Genomic DNA, 16,666 nt, shown 5'->3' on the forward strand with positions numbered 1-16,666 from the left:
AATAATGCAGGTTTAGGCACAAAGTCCGTCATTACAGTATTTGTCTATGTAAACCTGTGTTAGGAATTGCTAGAAATTTGATCCAAACATGAGACTGATGAACTTTTTGATTTTTGAAAAACTGTTTCTATTCCAGAGGAAGACCAGAAATAGTACTGTTGTTAAAATATCCTTACTGATAAGGATAGGTGTGTGGAATTGAATAGACAGTCTCAAGATGATAGTAGTGCTACTGTTTAGAAACAAGTTCTGTAAGTATTGAATAATACATAATATAAACAGTGGCTAGCAAATGGAATTTCTTGAAATATTGCTCAGTGAATAACTCCAAATGTCAGTCTCAGAGTAAAGGTAAGGAGTAGCTTTTGAATAACCACTGCCTTCTCAATTGTTGAGAAATGGTTGAGAACCAGAGTTCCCAGTTACAAAGTTTTACTTAATGCCACTCTGTTTAAATGTGGTGGTTAAGCAACCAGAAGTCAGTGGTTATCAATTAAGTGAAATAGAAGGTGCTGTAGAAGAAACAGTCGCCATACAGTAACTGAAAGAACGTAGGCAGATAGATAGTCCCCAGTGTATGGCTAAGGATAAATGACTCCTTGGAGCATCTCAGAATTATTTTGCAGGTATGCATAAGTTCTCTGCACAAAAATATTTATAATCTAATCAAGTCAACTTCTTAGCCACTTTATCTATCTTCTACCATGCAAAATTTGCTTTCAAGCCTTAAAAGTAGAGATGATCTTGATTTGATAGCAACCTCTAAACGAGTATTACAAAAGGTTGGAGGGCTGGACACTTGAAAGCTATTGATGAACGTTCATAAGAAAAAAAAAAAAAAGTTCTTCAAAAATACATGAGTTTCTCAATCTGCAGAAAGAACATGTCTCTACACTGCATAGTACAGAATATGCACAAGGTCTGATGTACTTAAAAATTTCAGCCAATTCAAATTAAATGGTCAGGCTTGCATTGTGAGAGTGTTTCCTGACCCTCTTAGTTGTCAGTCTGACTTCAAAGGTTAGTAGTAATTTAATGCTTCCTCTCTTTTCAGGTTAGTGTATTGTAAATTACTGTAATAAGTATATGCCCATTATGTGTATGATTACAGTCTCTATTCAGGCTTTGGATTTTGTAGTGTACACTCAGAGCACAATATCCCTATGTGAAATTGTGGTGTTATGCTTCGGGCTGAACCACTCTGTTTTACAGTTAATTGGAAAAAAGTAACCATTTTAACCACTTTGTGCATACAAGAGCTTTTAAATACAGGCCATAAATATATCTGGCTTTCAGTATGCAGACTGCTCAGTTAAATAACCTTTCCAGGACAAATTATTAGTAATGTTTAAATAAAAATAGACAATGTTTGTATATTTAGATACAAAATTTATGTTTGTGTGGCTTAAAGTACTTTGAAATTGTTCATGATACTGGAGTTTTGTTGTATTTGCTTGGCAGTTGTTGCTCTGGGTAAGGATGCCTGTCATTTAGCACCTTCTTTCTAGTTATAGAGCTCTTTACTCTCCCTGGTGTCCGAGAGGCGCTGATGAGGTCTGGAACTGGTTATGGTTTCTTTCCTGTGTCCTGGCTGTGTGTTTTGTTCTTCTTGAGGTCTCTTACTTCATAGTTTCTCCCGGAATTAGTCTTTGGAGCAATTCAGTGTGCATAGCTCTGTGTGTGTGGTTGGGGATTTTTTTGGTGGTGTTTTTTCATTTGTTTTTAGTCTATTTGCTAGCCATTTTAGACCAATTACATAGTCCAGGTTTATTATAGCAAAAATACTTCTGAAAGCAACTTCCTTTGGGGAGGAAAAAAAAAGAAATCCAGCTTTTGCTATCTTAAGTTTGTCGGTCACTTAAAGGAGAACTACTCACTGTATTAACTACTCAACTAGACTGTTGAAATCTGTCAAAACATTCAATTTATTAGGCTGCGTGTGAATGTGTATGTATGAGGTTATATGTATATGTACTCAGTAGTACTATTTGAAATATATTGTACTGATAATAGCTCTTGCTGCTTGCATTTAAGAAAGTTTTAGCATTTTATGGTACTCTAAGGAAAAAGAAAAGCTATCTGCTGGAAGAAGTGGAAGCAAACTGTAGAAGTATTTAGAAACTAGTCTTGCTTTGTTTCTAACATGCTATTAATGCCCTTGCAGTTCATATCTAATAATAAAGAAGTCATTATGCAAAAACATGAAGTGTGTTATTACAGCACTAATTTATGCAGCCTCTTTGTGCTGTATTCACTCCTCTTGTCTTAAACTTTACTTTCTGGTTTTGTGGCCATTTTAATTGGGCATAAATTTTTGCTGCTGGTAAAGTATGATACTGCTTTGTTTACATCTGGCCACTTCCTACAGTGTCCTATGCAGCAAGTACAACCCAAAGTATTGAAAGTTAAGGTCCTGATCCAGAATACCTTTGTGGTATATAATACTATGTAATTTTGTGTGCATTAATACTCATTAATACTGCTCATGGGATTACCTGAGCAAATTTTAAAAAGCATATACAGAATTTTGTGTCATCAAAGCTAAAGCACTGTAGAATTTAAAAGCATGAATTTTGTTTTATAACTGTTTCAGTGGTAGCCATTAAATAAGTTGACAATTTAATACCTTTTATATGAATATTTATAAACAATTGTCCAGTATTATTTTTTTCTTAACAGTAATCTTAAACTAAACTCCTATGCCCATACATGGACTCCAAAGAGATTTAGGCTTACCTTAAACCCTTTCATTTCAGATTATAATTGTTTGATTACATGTTGATTATATACTTAATTTTCTGAAGGTTCAATATTTTAGAAAATGCTCATGGTAAAAGTAGTGCTAGCTATGTGCTTATCAGTTCTCTGTATCATGTTTGAACCATGCAATCTAATTTCACTTTACATGCAAGCACTAAATATTTAATTGCTCAGGATCACGAGGGAGGATTAAGGCATGAAGCAGAGGAAGCAAGAATAGGGAGGCATCAACTTAAACTCTTCAGAGAAACTAGGTATCCTTGTCAAACACTACAAATATCCGTGCACAAAGCACTGCCTCAAGACTCCCTCCTTTGCCTCCATGGAGGAAAGCCTCCTTTGTCTCAGGGGGTTAAGTATAAATTGATAAAACGATGATACAGATGGTGAATTATAAAGCATTTCCAAAAGAATTAACACTACTGTCTTGGGACACTTTGTTGAAGACCAGGGACACTGGTCTTGGGGTATCTGAAGCCTGTTAAATATTTTTAACAGGTATCACAGAAGAGAGAAATTGGTTAAGCTGATTTGCACACACTTGGTAAGAGGTGCTCGAACCTTGAGGAGCAGTTTGGCAAAGCACCAGCAGACCTGTTCAGAAATGTTCAAAATAAATAGAGGCTGGCATCATGGATCAGTCAAAGATGCCTCAGAAAAAAAAGTTAAGATCTTTAACAGGGACTGGGACATTTAAAAGGAAGATAAAGGGGCAGAAACATAAGTCTTTCTATTTAATTAATGTATTTTCTTACCAGCTGAATGATGATTAAATAATGAGTAAATATCAAACTAGGTATTTACTGGGTTTTTTAAATTTACTGTTAACCCTTTTTCATATCTTGTACTTGCCTTGGTGAGAACTGAAAATGTTACTTCCGAGTGTGTATTTCAGTTCATGATCTGTAGTCGGTAATCAAGTGTGGTCTTTTCTAGGGAACCAGTGTTGTTTAATCTTGCAGCCCTGGCCACAACTACAGAATTAACAGAAGCTTAGGTTAAAAAGATTGATAATGTTAAGTCTAACTCTTGCACATGCAAAGCAGACATTCAGAATAGTCCTTATTCTTACAAATTCACCAAATATTTGAAGATCCTTAGCCTACCTTCTCTCACTTTTTAAAATATTTCTGGTGTTAATGAAGTTTTTTGAAAACTTGTGGATTCACTTTTGCCTGGATGTGATTACTGGATTTTGCCTGGATGTGATTTAAGCAAGTAACACTTGCTTAAAAAAAGAAAAGAGGTGGGGAGGGAGGAATTTGTGAGGTGGTAGCTCCTGAAGAAAAGCGGGGCTGGTTAAATCTGCCAAAGAAACTGAAGATTCACCCATTTATCTCTGCTAGTTAGAAGAGTCTTTCTGCTGACGTAGTATATGTTTTGCACACAACATGAGCTCTTTTAGGAATTCCTTGATAGACGGTCATTCAAATATATGGGGTTTGGGAGGTTTTGTTTGTTTGTTTTTCTTTCCATGTAGTAACTCTTTCTAGGAAAGACAAGTACACATCACTGTTGCAGTACTGTTAATTCACCCTGTTGTATACAGCGTGTTTTAGCGGGGCTCAGACTCTGGACCACTGGATTCCTGAAAGTTGTTTGAAGATTTGGAATGTTTTCTTGCAGTCTTCACTGCTGTTACTTCAGTGTCTGGGGAAATAAAAATGGGGACAAGAGTAAAGTCCGTTACAATATCATTTATAACCAATTATTTTCACTTTTCAGATGTTCCTCCTGCTGATCAAGAAAAGCTTTTTATCCAGAAGTTGCGACAATGTTGTGTTCTTTTTGACTTTGTTTCTGATCCACTAAGTGACCTAAAGTGGAAGGAAGTAAAACGAGCAGCTTTAAGTGAAATGGTAGAATATATCACACACAATCGCAATGTGATTACAGAACCTATTTACCCAGAAGTAGTACATATGGTAAGTGATTTAACAACTGGAGCATTTTGAAATTTTTTTAATTCACAATTGCTTCTTTAGCTGTATTAATTTATCTTAAGTTTTAGTCAATCTTTTTTTTTTTTTTAAGATTTCAATACATTTGCACATTTGCCAAAAAAAAAAGAAAAAGGTAATAACACGTTTTAATCCAGTTGCCAGTGTCAATTCCTCTTCTTTGTAAAATGTAAATTGTTATGCCTATATGCAGCAGAATAATGGTTTAAGTTGGTAAAATGAAATCTTGTAAACACTTTCTTTTCAAAAATCATTTTTGGAACAGGCGTATATAAAATTGGGAGAGAAGTTGCATACACAGTTGTTAAAAGAACGTTTGAACTGCAGAACTGAGAATTTGAAAAACATTTTAAGAAGATTAGAATTAAGATCACATTACAAGCTTGATACTTAAACTTATATGATCACATTCAGTACCCATGAGTGATTGATTTAACTCTGTATTTGGAGCTGGAATAGAGATTCAGACCTTACGTAGTACACAGGCTGAAAAATGAGGATTCTATTGGAACAAGCTATGTAAACTATTTAGACCTGTGTCATTTCTCCCAGATCACTATCCAAATTTTGGCCACCTTGGCACAGTTTATTTTGTCTGTCATGCTAAATCCACTTAAGTCTACTCAGGAGGAAGAGGCTCTGAAACTAGAAGAGAGTCTGCTCTCAGTGTGGTGGTGACTGCACACCAGCTGCCCAGAATAGCAGTTGAGCTGGGACCTCAGTCCTTGTTGTTGGATGGAAAACACTGAGAAGAGAGAGCATCTTTTGAAGTTGTTAACTATTAAGCCCACAAAAACCTCTTGAGCATGTGTGACATGACATTTTTTCCCAAGACTTTATAGCTTGGGGTGAATTTTCAAGGGACTAAGAAAACAGCACATCTTTAACATAAAAATGAACTCAGCCAAATGTTAAGGTCCTGCTTCAAATCATAGAGACTTTAAAGCTTCTTCAGAAAAGATTCTAAGGACTTATGGTATGGCTTGAATATAGCCTCTTCACTTATACTGAAGATTGCTTGTTGCCTACGGCAGACCCCTAAATGTTTACTGATGCAGAACTTATTTTTGTGAGAACTTCTACAGGAGTGCATATAACCATATATGTCAAACGTTCCAAAAAAAAGGACAGTTAATGAGGAGACAAGGGATCATGGCTTTTTCCACACGTTGATAGGTTATTTATGTCTTTTGGGTTTTTTGCTATATGGTTACTCCTTTTGGAATATCTGACGCTGTCTGAGAAAGGTATGAAAGAGAATAAACTTGGTGAGATTTAATTTAGATAAAATTGAGCTCATGATGAGGGGTTCAGTGTCTGACATTAGCGTTTGCTCTGTGTGTGAAGTTTTAACTGCCCATAAGTTCATAATTTGTGTGTTATGTGCCTGTGTTATTTTCTTACATCAAACAGCTATGGCCACATTTGTCCTGGAGATTATGTACTTCCTTCACTTTCAGATACACAACCAGTGATAATGTAGTCTGAACTTCTGTCACTTTAATACATCTTAGTGCAGAATTTGGCTGTCATCTTAATCACCAGTTTCTTACTGGGAACACACAACATCTTGACAATTTGCCTTTCCATTTGACAATTATCTTTCAGTGAATTTAAAATATTTTCATTGTGTAAGATTCTAAATGGCCTGGGATTCCCTGGCATGAGACTTGTACAGCACTATGATAGACACTGTCAGTGAAGGCACCTGGATTCGTATTTTGATGTTAAATTCTGATAGCATTTTCTTAGGCTGCTGTTATGGAACACTTTTCTTTCAATCACCTATTCTGAAACACCTGCCCTCCTTCTGTGGAGATATCACAAACCTCTTTCAGGCATGTACGTTTAGGCTGAGGTGTACTTTTGCTAAGCTCTGTGGAGAATGAGGTGGCAGATTTGAGTTGATTATGTGTGGATTTTAAGGAAAAATAAATCTAATGTTTTTTGTGTGCTTTAAGACTCTTTCAAGAGATGTTGGTAAGTAGTGTGCTGCTACTCCTATTAAACTATATTAATAAGGAGTACTTTTTCCAGCAAGAGTATGAGTGCATTGATCAAGAAGTACTCAGATTTGGCAGGGGTTGTCTTGGTTTGGAAAGCTTGGGGACAAACCTTTGATAGCTTGACCAAGTTCTAGAGTTCTTTGCAGAACAGTTGCAATGGCTTTTCTTTGAGGACATTCAAAATGCTAACTGTAATGGAGTCCAAGCAGCCATTTAAAATTTGCTTAGCATTGTTTTTTTTGGTTTTGGACATTATAAAGTGTTTTTAGAATGTAAGATACTAAAGTCATATATGGATTTGGAGCTGTAAGAAATGGATCTCTGTATATACTAGGACTCACCTCGGAGTAGTAATCCATCTAGTTCAGCATCCTAGTCTTGTCGGTGGTCAGTGTAGAGGTTGCTGTAAAATATGAAGTCTTTTGTTGTTGTTGTTGCTTTTTTTTCTGTCTTTCTCTGAGGTGATAGTTGGCTTAGAAATTAGGACTTCATTATGCCATTCTGTACAGCTTCACAATTTGGAGGTTACTTATCTATATAATGTCTAATTATTGTTTGAATTTGTTAATATATTATTTAGGCCAAACACTTTGGGCAGTGAATTTCACAAGTTATAATCTGCATTAAAAATGTTTTTTCCTTTTTAATATCTTCAGTTTTTCTTTTGCTCTGATAGAAGAGAAACATCTATTTATCCTCTGATTCTTTGTTTATAATTCTAGTGGTCATGTCATGTCCATTTATCCCCCTGCCCCAGTCTATTCTTGCTTTAAGTATCCTGGATTAATTTATAGTAAGATCTTGTCCTTAGGCTATATACTTACCTGGCAGTTTAGTTCAGTTACTTATTTAATATAAATCTTAAGTTTCCTGTATAAAAAATGCAAGAAAAAGGTTCCTAAAATGGCTTAAATATTATTCTTCAGTATGGATGTAAGAGCGACTTTCCTTCATTCCTCAAAGAGCCAGGTGACGTGTCCTTTAAATACTCTATATGCCTGTAAGCAAAGATGTGAAGGGAAATATTTTTATTGAGCACTTGTGTTACATGTTTGATTGCTCGCATATAGTAAGTATGGATTATCTACAAAGTGGGAACTTACCTTCCTCCAAAACCAGAAGATATTTAGACAAATATCTAGATCTTATAAAAGTAAATGATGAATTTAATATTTATGATCAAAAGCATCTGTTACAGATTCTCCTTTAGCAAAAGGATTTTTTTAGCTTGGCTTTTGAAGAAAACATTGCTTTGAGTTTGTTCTGTTGCAAAGTGATTTGTCAGAAACGTAGAAGTTGAGGATGTCACGTTCCTAGAACTGCTGTGAGAATTAACAGTTATATAGAATACAGACCCAAATTAATGCTACTTTCTGTCTCAGGAAAGTATGGATGACATACAGACTGTATCCATTTTAACACGGATTATCAAAATGAACACTGGTATGAAAACCGATATGTCCAGCTAACCAGTGAGCTGATAACAGAGGGAGCCGAGAGGAGGCTAGGGAAGTCCCGGATTTGGAGAAGATCTAGAGTTGTAGCGTTATAAGAGACAAGGAGATCAAGCATTTGTAAGAATAAGGCTTAATTAAGGCAATTATTCTGAGAGCTGCAGAAATACCAATGATGACGAAGTATTTGTGGATTGTAAATTAATAATATTTTCATGAAGCACATAGACTAATATTACTTTTTAAATGGCTAATATATAGTTAATTTCACTGGAGAGGTCCTTTTTAAAATCTATAGGAACTGATCTAATTTTAACTAGGAAATTTCAGCAGCTAAAGCAGTTTTTGCTGCATTGTGAAAATGAAATTACATACTTGGTTATATGTGGGGGGAGGTCTGTTGGGATTTTTTGTTTTGGGGTGGGTTTTTTTGTTCTTTTGTCTTTTTGGGGGGGTTGTTGTTGTTGTTTTTTTTACACTGATCTTCAGTATGGAGTAAAAGGCAATACTGTGAGTAAAAGTGTATACCTTGTGGTTTTATTTTTCTGTCAGGGTGTCTTTACTCGTGTGAATATGGAAGGTGCAGACTTTCAGGTTTTAAAGCTGTCATTCAGAGCTGTTCATGTCAGCATTCAGGCTGCTCAGCAGAAGGGAGGAGAAAATGGGTATAATATCATCGCTGTGATACTCGCTTGAAAATGTTCTCCCCTGTTATGCAGAATGGGCCACCAGAAAAACAGGGTGCATAACTACATATAAAACATATCTGTGAAGCTGTGAAAATTCAGGTTGTTTGCTTTTCTTTTTTGTTCTCCCATCCTCCTAAGTTGCATCCTTTGGAGCCAAGTACATTAGAGCTAATGGTTCACAGAGAGACTTCAGGAACATTGGTCCAGGTTCAGTAAAAAAATTTTGGTGTCTTGATAGATGAGAGTTTCGATTTGTGCCCTCACTGAGAGATGCTGCAGCTTGAGTTGAGCAGTTTCCTGTCCTGCTGGCCAAGGATATAAACCACAAAGTCAAGAAGAAATTGGTTCCACTGCTCATGGAACAAGTTGTTCTATGTTTTGTGGGTTTAACTCTTTTTACTTGATATCCCTCCCTACTCCCCCCCAAAAAAGATATAAAACATTGCACTTTGCAGCACATTTTTCTCTTTCTTTATAGCTGGAGACTGAGCCTTTCTCATTCAGAAAAGGCTTATTACTCTGCCATTTGCTTAACCACCTCAGCAAGTGGGAATTCCAAGTATAGCTTTCTGAATTTGTTTTCTTGGAAGACCATTGATTATTGTAAATTTTCTCCTTACTTAGAAGTTGTTGGGGTTTTTTGTTGTTGGCTTTTTTTAAGAAAGGCTAGAGGGTGTTTGTTGCTTAATGTCCACAATTTTAAAAGGCGAATATAAGGATGTTTTAGCTTTACTTCTAATTCTCTGAAAAAAATCATTACTTTGATATGCCAGTCTTAGTCTGTATCAGATCTACATCTCAATTCTTGAAAGAATATCCTGAAGCAGAAAGGAGCATCAGGATGACTTTACCTTCTTGGAAATGTGATGCACTAATTCTTGTGATTTTAGCTGGTGCAGTTTGATACTGCCTCCCACTGTCTGCTCTGCCTAACTGCCAGATGTGGGATGTCAGAAATGCACATATGCTCCTTAGCTGTGCCAGTTCATAGGTAACTTACAGCTTGATTTTTATGCTGTGTTAAAGATAAGAGAGCAGAATGTGAAGAGGGACATGTCATTCGGTTGCTCTTCCCAGTGTCCACCAAAGCTGGGTGGAATGGCTTCCTCTGCTAAATAATACCTGTCCAACTGTTGCACCTTCATCCTTCAGAGCTTTAGGGTCATCTTAGGTGATCACCAAGAAAGCTGTGACACTGTTTTTAGAAACAAACAAACAAAAAACCATTGTGAGAAAAGCAACAAAAATATGTATGTGTATGATTGTTTGCAATACAACTTAGAAACAATGAAAACCGGCATTATGGCATAAAGAATAGATTTTAAGTGTGATGTTGGAGTAGACCTTGCTGATCTGAATAGCTATATTAAAAGTAACCAGACTTCAAACTCAAATTTGTGGAAAAAAATTTTTTTTCTTAAATTGAACTATGTTATATACTTGTTCAAACTGTAGGAACATTTCAGTTTGTGAAGAAAATAAAATGTTCTTTTGCATCCTGGAATCAGATGTTCAGTGCCAGTTCCAAAGGAGTGTGTGCACACTCTCTCATGTGTGCTGAGGGAGCTGGCGGACATTATTGCTAAGCCACTCTCCATCATCTTTGAAAGGTCATGGAGAACAGGAGAGGTGCCTGAGGACTGGAAGAAAGCCAATGTCACCCCAGTCTTCAAAAAGGGCAAGAAGGAGGACCCAGGGAACTACAGGCCAGTCAGCCTCACCTGCATCCCTGGAAAGGTGATGGAGCAGCTCATCCTGGAAGCCATCTCCACGCATGTGGAGGACAAGAAGGTGATCAGGAGTAGTCAGCATGGCTTCACCAAGGGGAAATCATGCCTAACCAATCTGATAGCCTTCTATGATGGAATGACTGGCTGGGTAGATGAGGGGAGAGCAGTGGATGTTGTCTACCTAGACTTCAGCAAGGCTTTTGACACTGTCTCCCATAGCATCCTCATAGACAAGCTCAGGAAGTGCGGACTAGATGAGTGGACAGTGAGGTGGATTGAGAACTGGCTGAATGGCAGAGCTCAGAGAGTTGTGATCAGTGGTGTGGAGTCTAGTTGGAGGCCTGTAGCTAGCGGTGTCCCCCAGGGGTCAGTACTGGGTCCAGTCTTGTTCAACTTCATCAATGACCTGGATGAAGGGAAAGAGTGCACCCTCAGCAAGTTTGCTGAGGATACAAAACTGGGAGGAGTGGCTGATACACCAGAGGGCTGTGCTGCCATTCAAAGAGACTTGGACAGGCTGGAGAGGTGGGCGGAGAGGAACCTCATGAAGTTCAACAAAGGCAAGTGCAGGGTCCTGCACCTGGGGAGGAATAACCCCATGCAGCAGTACAGGTTGGGGGTTGACCTGCTGGAAAGCAGCTCTGCGGAGAAGGACCTGGGAGTGCTGGTGGACACCAAGTTAAGCATGAGGCAGCAATGTGCCCTTGTGGCCAAGAAGGCCAATGGTATCGTGGGGTGCATCAGGAAGAGTGTTGCCAGCAGGTCGAGGGAGGTGATTCTCCCCCTCTGCTCAGCCCTGGTGAGGCCACATCTGGAGTACTGCGTCCAGTTCTGGGCTCCCCAGTACAAGAGGGATGTGGCACTACTGCAGCAAGTCCAGCGAAGGGCTACAAAGATGATTAGGGGACTGGAGCATCTCTCTTATGAGGAAAGGCTGAGAGAGCTGGGCCTGTTTAGCTTGGAGAAGAGAAGGCTGAGAGGAGATCTTATCAACGTGTACAAGTATCTGAAGGGAGGGTGTCGAGAGGATGGGACCAGACTCTTTTCAGTGGTGCCCAGGGACAGGACACGAGGCAACGGGCACAAACTGAAACACAGACAGTTCCATCTGAACATGAGGAAAAACTTTTTCACTGTGAGGGTGACAGAGCACTGAAACAGGTTGCCCCGAGAGGTGGTGGAGTCTCCTTCTCTGGAGATATTCAAAACGCGCCTGGATGCAATCCTGTGCAATGTGCTCTAGGTGACCCTGCTTGAGCAGGGGGGTTGGACTAGATGATCTCCAGAGGTCCCTTCCAACCTCAGCGATTCTGTGGGGGGGGGAGGGGGAGAGGTTGGGGGTTGGGGGGGGTCGGTTGTCGGGTTTTTGTTGTTGTTGTTGTTGTTTTCCTCCCTTCCCCTAACTGGTCCTCGAAATGCCCTGTGTTGGCATGTTTGCTGAGCCATGTATTGTTCTTCTTGAAAAGGCTTTGTAAGGTGCTCTGCTGCTCCTGGAGATGCAGCCTTAGGCAAAGAATTTCTTTCCTGGGAAATTAGTCTCTGTTCTTTAGTAGTCTCTTACTTGGCCAGACTTAGGAAATATATTCTCAAATTCCCCCCAAATACTTCCAGAAAGACACCTTCAATACAGACATTGAATATCAATAACAGTGTGTAGGACATTTCTCTCCAGTACCTATAATACATATTTAGAAGGAAGTATAAGTGTGTCTTGCACTGAAGTCCCATGCAGCTAGCTGCAAAGTGGATTTGATAAATCGGTTTTATGTATGATGATGTCTTCCCTTCCATTCAGTGTAGCCCCCATAGTCTCATTGTGAGCAGGTGTCTACTTAAATGTACTTACAAAAATCCTAGTGCTTTTATAAAGCCCAAAATGACTAGTCTGTGTATTTGCAAGCAGAACACACTTCAGTTTTGCAAGTAGGAACAGACTTGAAGAGAATTTCTTTATGTGGCCTGATATATTGAATCATTATGAAGGGTTAGGATAGTACCCTGCTATATATTATTTTGACAATCTTGTCATCATTTCTGCAACGTGTTCAGTTTGCTGAGAGACTGAAGCATTTGTGGTTGTTTCCTCCCAAGGTCTGCCCTAGTTCATACTCTGAATTACAAGTGGAACTGAGAAATTAGAAGGCATAGCTTTTTCATCTATACAGATACAGGGTTTTTTCAGGTTTTCTCACTGGCATGCTCAGAAACCAGTTTCCTCCAGTTAATCAGTAAGATTTTAATCATCATCTTCTTGGGGATGTGAGAAGAACCATCAGCAGCTAGCTGTTCTTCCGTGTCTTCCCAGGGAAGCTAGCTGCCTGTGCTAGCTGTCATTTCAGCTGGAGGATTTCAAGTACTGCAGACTTTAAATCTCTGCACTAAAACTTTTTAGATAAGGTTACTCGTGAAGATGTGTGCTAAACTTATCCCAAAAATCATGCAAGTTTTTTGTCTCAGCCAACAAATCAGCTTTACTTTGCCTTTGTGATTATATGTTATTGATATAGTTGTAATTATATGTGGTGTGTGTGTATATAGATAGATAAAATGTATGTATAATAAAAAATGTTCAAGCTACATGCATCCAGTGATGAAGAAGTTTTACCTACAGCAGGGTCCTTTAGAGAGGTATTCTGTCTCTATGGCCAAAAAGTTGAAGAAAATTACTATTTCAGCACAGGCTATTTCACTAGATAACTGACTGTATCAGAATTTGTTATAAAATCCTTACATTGGCAGTACCTATAATAATTAATGCAGTCTTCAGGAGCCCAGTCAGCATACTGTCTTCCTTCTGGAATGTTTCTGTCCTTGAGAAATGCAGTGTCTCCTTAAATGTCACGAATTATGTTATTTTGACCACCCCCCCCCCACACACACACACACATCTTCAACGCACCCATCTTTACCTGCACTCTTCAAGTTAAAGGGGTTTTACTACTTGGATTCACACACAGTATGAGTATGTGTCTGGACAAGCACTCAGTAGCACAGATATCATTTACCTGTGTATATATAAATATCTTGAAAAGCAATTCATCCCTGTAGTCTGCTCCCCTTCCATGAGGATGCTACAGGTTATTGAAAAGTTTGAGAGCTGAGATGAAGGGAAAGATTAAAGATTAGCATGTGCACTTCTCTCCCCCAGGCCCCCCACCTTCCTGGTATTAGGCGGATGGGCAAGGCTGAAGAGTGCCTTCGAAGTACCGCAGAGAGGGCGAGGGAGGAACTTGGGTTTGAAGTGTTTCTGCATTTTTGTACCCACAGTGTGAAATGAAACACCAATAATACTTTACTGTGAAGAGCAGTTGCAGCTAATACTTATTTTTTCATGTCTGGTTCTGGCTTCCACTTCTGAAGATTGTTGCAAGACCTTGTAAAGTGTATATGTATAAATTTTTTATATATTCACATGGACTTTCAAAGCGTGTGTATGCATGTATATTTGTGTATGTTTATATTTTATATATATAAATAATATATTTATATTATAATATTATACATAAAAAATCAGAGGAATATTTTTATAAAATACATCCTGTCAGTAAGTTTGTGCTTTAGAGAGTACTGCATGGTAAAGTGTTCTCCAAGTTAAAAATCTTTAAAGAAAAATGAATATAGCTTATTTTTGTTCAAATTGCCTGGAGTATGTAGCCTGTATTTTTGCATGTATTTGAAATAGTTCACATAAAGAATTCTCACAGAAACATCTTAAAGTCATTTTTCTTGAATGGTTAATTTGTTTCCAAGTTCTTAAGGTCACATGTGATTTCAGTTTGCAGTTAATATGTTTCGAACATTACCACCATCTTCCAATCCTACGGGAGCAGAATTTGATCCAGAGGAAGATGAACCAACTTTAGAAGCCGCGTGGCCTCATCTACAGGTATTTGATGAAGACTAGAAAGTCATAGTCTAAAAGAGTTTTGACACTGAAGTCATTGTTTATTGACTCAAAATAATTCAGGGTATGTGTTTAGCAGTTGTCTTAAGTTAGCTAAATCAGTAATATTTGTCTGTAATATTTAAAGTATTTCTTGAGTTTACACTGATAATCTTTTCCAAAAATCTAATTTATTTTATTAGAGGTGAAAGGCTTGCCTGTTTCTTGCAGTACAAATGTAACTGCTGTGGCTTTAAATGATCTTCAGCCTGTCACTGTTAATGCTTTGGTCTGGCTCTGGCACAGCTCTGGTTTTCAGAGGTACTGAGACACAAAGGAGAACAGGCTTCTCAAAACACGTTTTTGAGCATGATAAATATTAGATTACTAAATATCATTGAGTAAAATCTAGGAATGTATTTCTGTAGAATTTCAATGCAGTTTAAGGAACCTAAAGTTCTTGTTGTACATGCTATGTGGGAGGACATGGGCGAAAGTATAAATCGTACTAAAAGTACTAATTAGTAAGTCTAGCAATGTACTGTTTATAAAATTGTTCCTGGTTTAAAAGACTCATTTTTTTATTTTTTTCTTTCAGCTTGTTTATGAGTTTTTCTTAAGATTTTTAGAATCTCCAGATTTCCAACCTAATATAGCTAAGAAATATATTGATCAGAAGTTTGTATTACAGGTGAGGTAAAAAAAAGAATTTTTAACTTCAAGCTCTAAATCAAAATTATTCTACGATGCATTAGATTCAAGTAAAGTGCATCTTTTCTTTTGCCTCTTTGCAGCTTTTAGAGCTCTTTGACAGTGAAGATCCTCGTGAAAGAGATTTTCTTAAAACTACTCTTCACAGAATATATGGGAAATTCTTAGGCCTAAGAGCTTACATCCGGAAACAAATTAATAATATATTTTATAGGTACGTCAATATCTTCACATTATGGTGCATATAATCAAGTATATGACTAAATATACTACAAGACACTTAGCAAATGTGTTTTTGTTTTTTTGTTTTTTTGTTTTTTTATTCTTAGTAAGTTAAAACCTAATAATGTTACATCTAACGATAACTGATACCAGTCTGGGAGATATAAGTTAGGGAAGTCTTGCATACAACATTTGGCAGCTGAAATATTTATTTGTTGGTGATTCAGTGGGTGGCTTGGTATCTTTATAAGCCTTTTTTATCATTGGGTAGTAGTATTTCTATTACAGTACTGCTTTAATAAAACATAGTTCTTCATAACGCCTATGTTGCTACTCAAATGGAATGACTGAGAAATCTGGAATTTGCTTTAAGGAACACATTTACTGCATTTTCTTTCCTCAGAACTAAGATATACCATTTGTCGCTGGTGAAAACTATTTTTTTAATTGCCATAGAATACACTGCAGTATTACTTCCAAACCAAAAATGTCTAAGATGAAAAATTAACCTGCTGTGTTACCAAAGCTGTTTTGAGGTGTGTTTTCACTGCCATTGTATCAGATGTGTATACAAAACTACAGTACCATTTCAAATTCTCTGGCCTACTATTGTAGCAAACCCCACTTGAATTGAAAGAACCCCTAAGACGGGAACATTCAAAAAATGCTTTAAGGAATTGGGTGCTGCAGGTGCTCGGTTACTGATGTTTAATTGATGATGCTTGTACTTTGAAAGATAGGAGAATATATTGGCATTCTTGTGTCATCACCTGAATGCCCTTCTTATCTAGGGTTGGAACACTTCAAATCATACTACTGAGCTTGACAAGAGTTGAAGGCTACCATCTAGAATATACTACTGAAAAGTGAGACCAGTATAGACTGTTTTTTTAAGAGCTGAAACTTAACGTACAGTTGACCTTGCCTGCCTATTTATTTCCTTAGTATTGTTCTTAATGTTTGTTCCTATGGATTATGGACAGTATTTTTAGGGAACTTACTTAGATTCCTGCATAATCTCCATGAATACTTGTGTAATCTTAGACCAAATGTCTATTGTTTCAGCAGTTACAGCTTTAATCATGGATAGAGCCCTCATGTGTCTTGCTACATAAGTTTCTATATTTTACGGACTGTAGAGATTGGAACTTCTATATTTATTGCACTAACTTATATAGTATTGGAAAAAAGCAGATAGATACCATGGGTTTGCAGTTCTCAGTGCAGTAAATCATAAGAAATCCTATGAT

At 37.5% G+C, this 16,666-nt stretch overlaps 1 protein-coding gene across 7 annotated transcripts in view; it reads left to right on the plus strand.

Annotated features, from left to right (window-relative positions):
• The window catches only part of PPP2R5C (protein phosphatase 2 regulatory subunit B'gamma), an 89,903-nt gene that overhangs the window by 51,369 nt on the left and 21,868 nt on the right, over positions 1-16,666 (plus strand). For 4 of the 7 annotated variants that reach the window (XM_067294976.1, XM_067294978.1, XM_067294979.1 and 1 more), the window contains 5 exons: positions 4,486-4,685; positions 14,376-14,486; positions 15,082-15,174; positions 15,278-15,408; positions 16,208-16,282. In XM_067294976.1, coding sequence (XP_067151077.1) covers positions 4,486-4,685; positions 14,376-14,486; positions 15,082-15,174; positions 15,278-15,408; positions 16,208-16,282 — 610 coding nt within the window. The remainder of the gene's footprint in view (positions 1-4,485; positions 4,686-14,375; positions 14,487-15,081; positions 15,175-15,277; positions 15,409-16,207; positions 16,283-16,666) is intronic. The other 3 variants (XM_067294977.1, XM_013940762.2, XM_013940760.2) reach the window with 2 other exon arrangements.

This window comes from Apteryx mantelli, chromosome 4 (assembly GCF_036417845.1).
Source record: "Apteryx mantelli isolate bAptMan1 chromosome 4, bAptMan1.hap1, whole genome shotgun sequence".
In the NCBI taxonomy this organism is placed as follows: Eukaryota; Metazoa; Chordata; class Aves; order Apterygiformes; family Apterygidae; genus Apteryx; species Apteryx mantelli.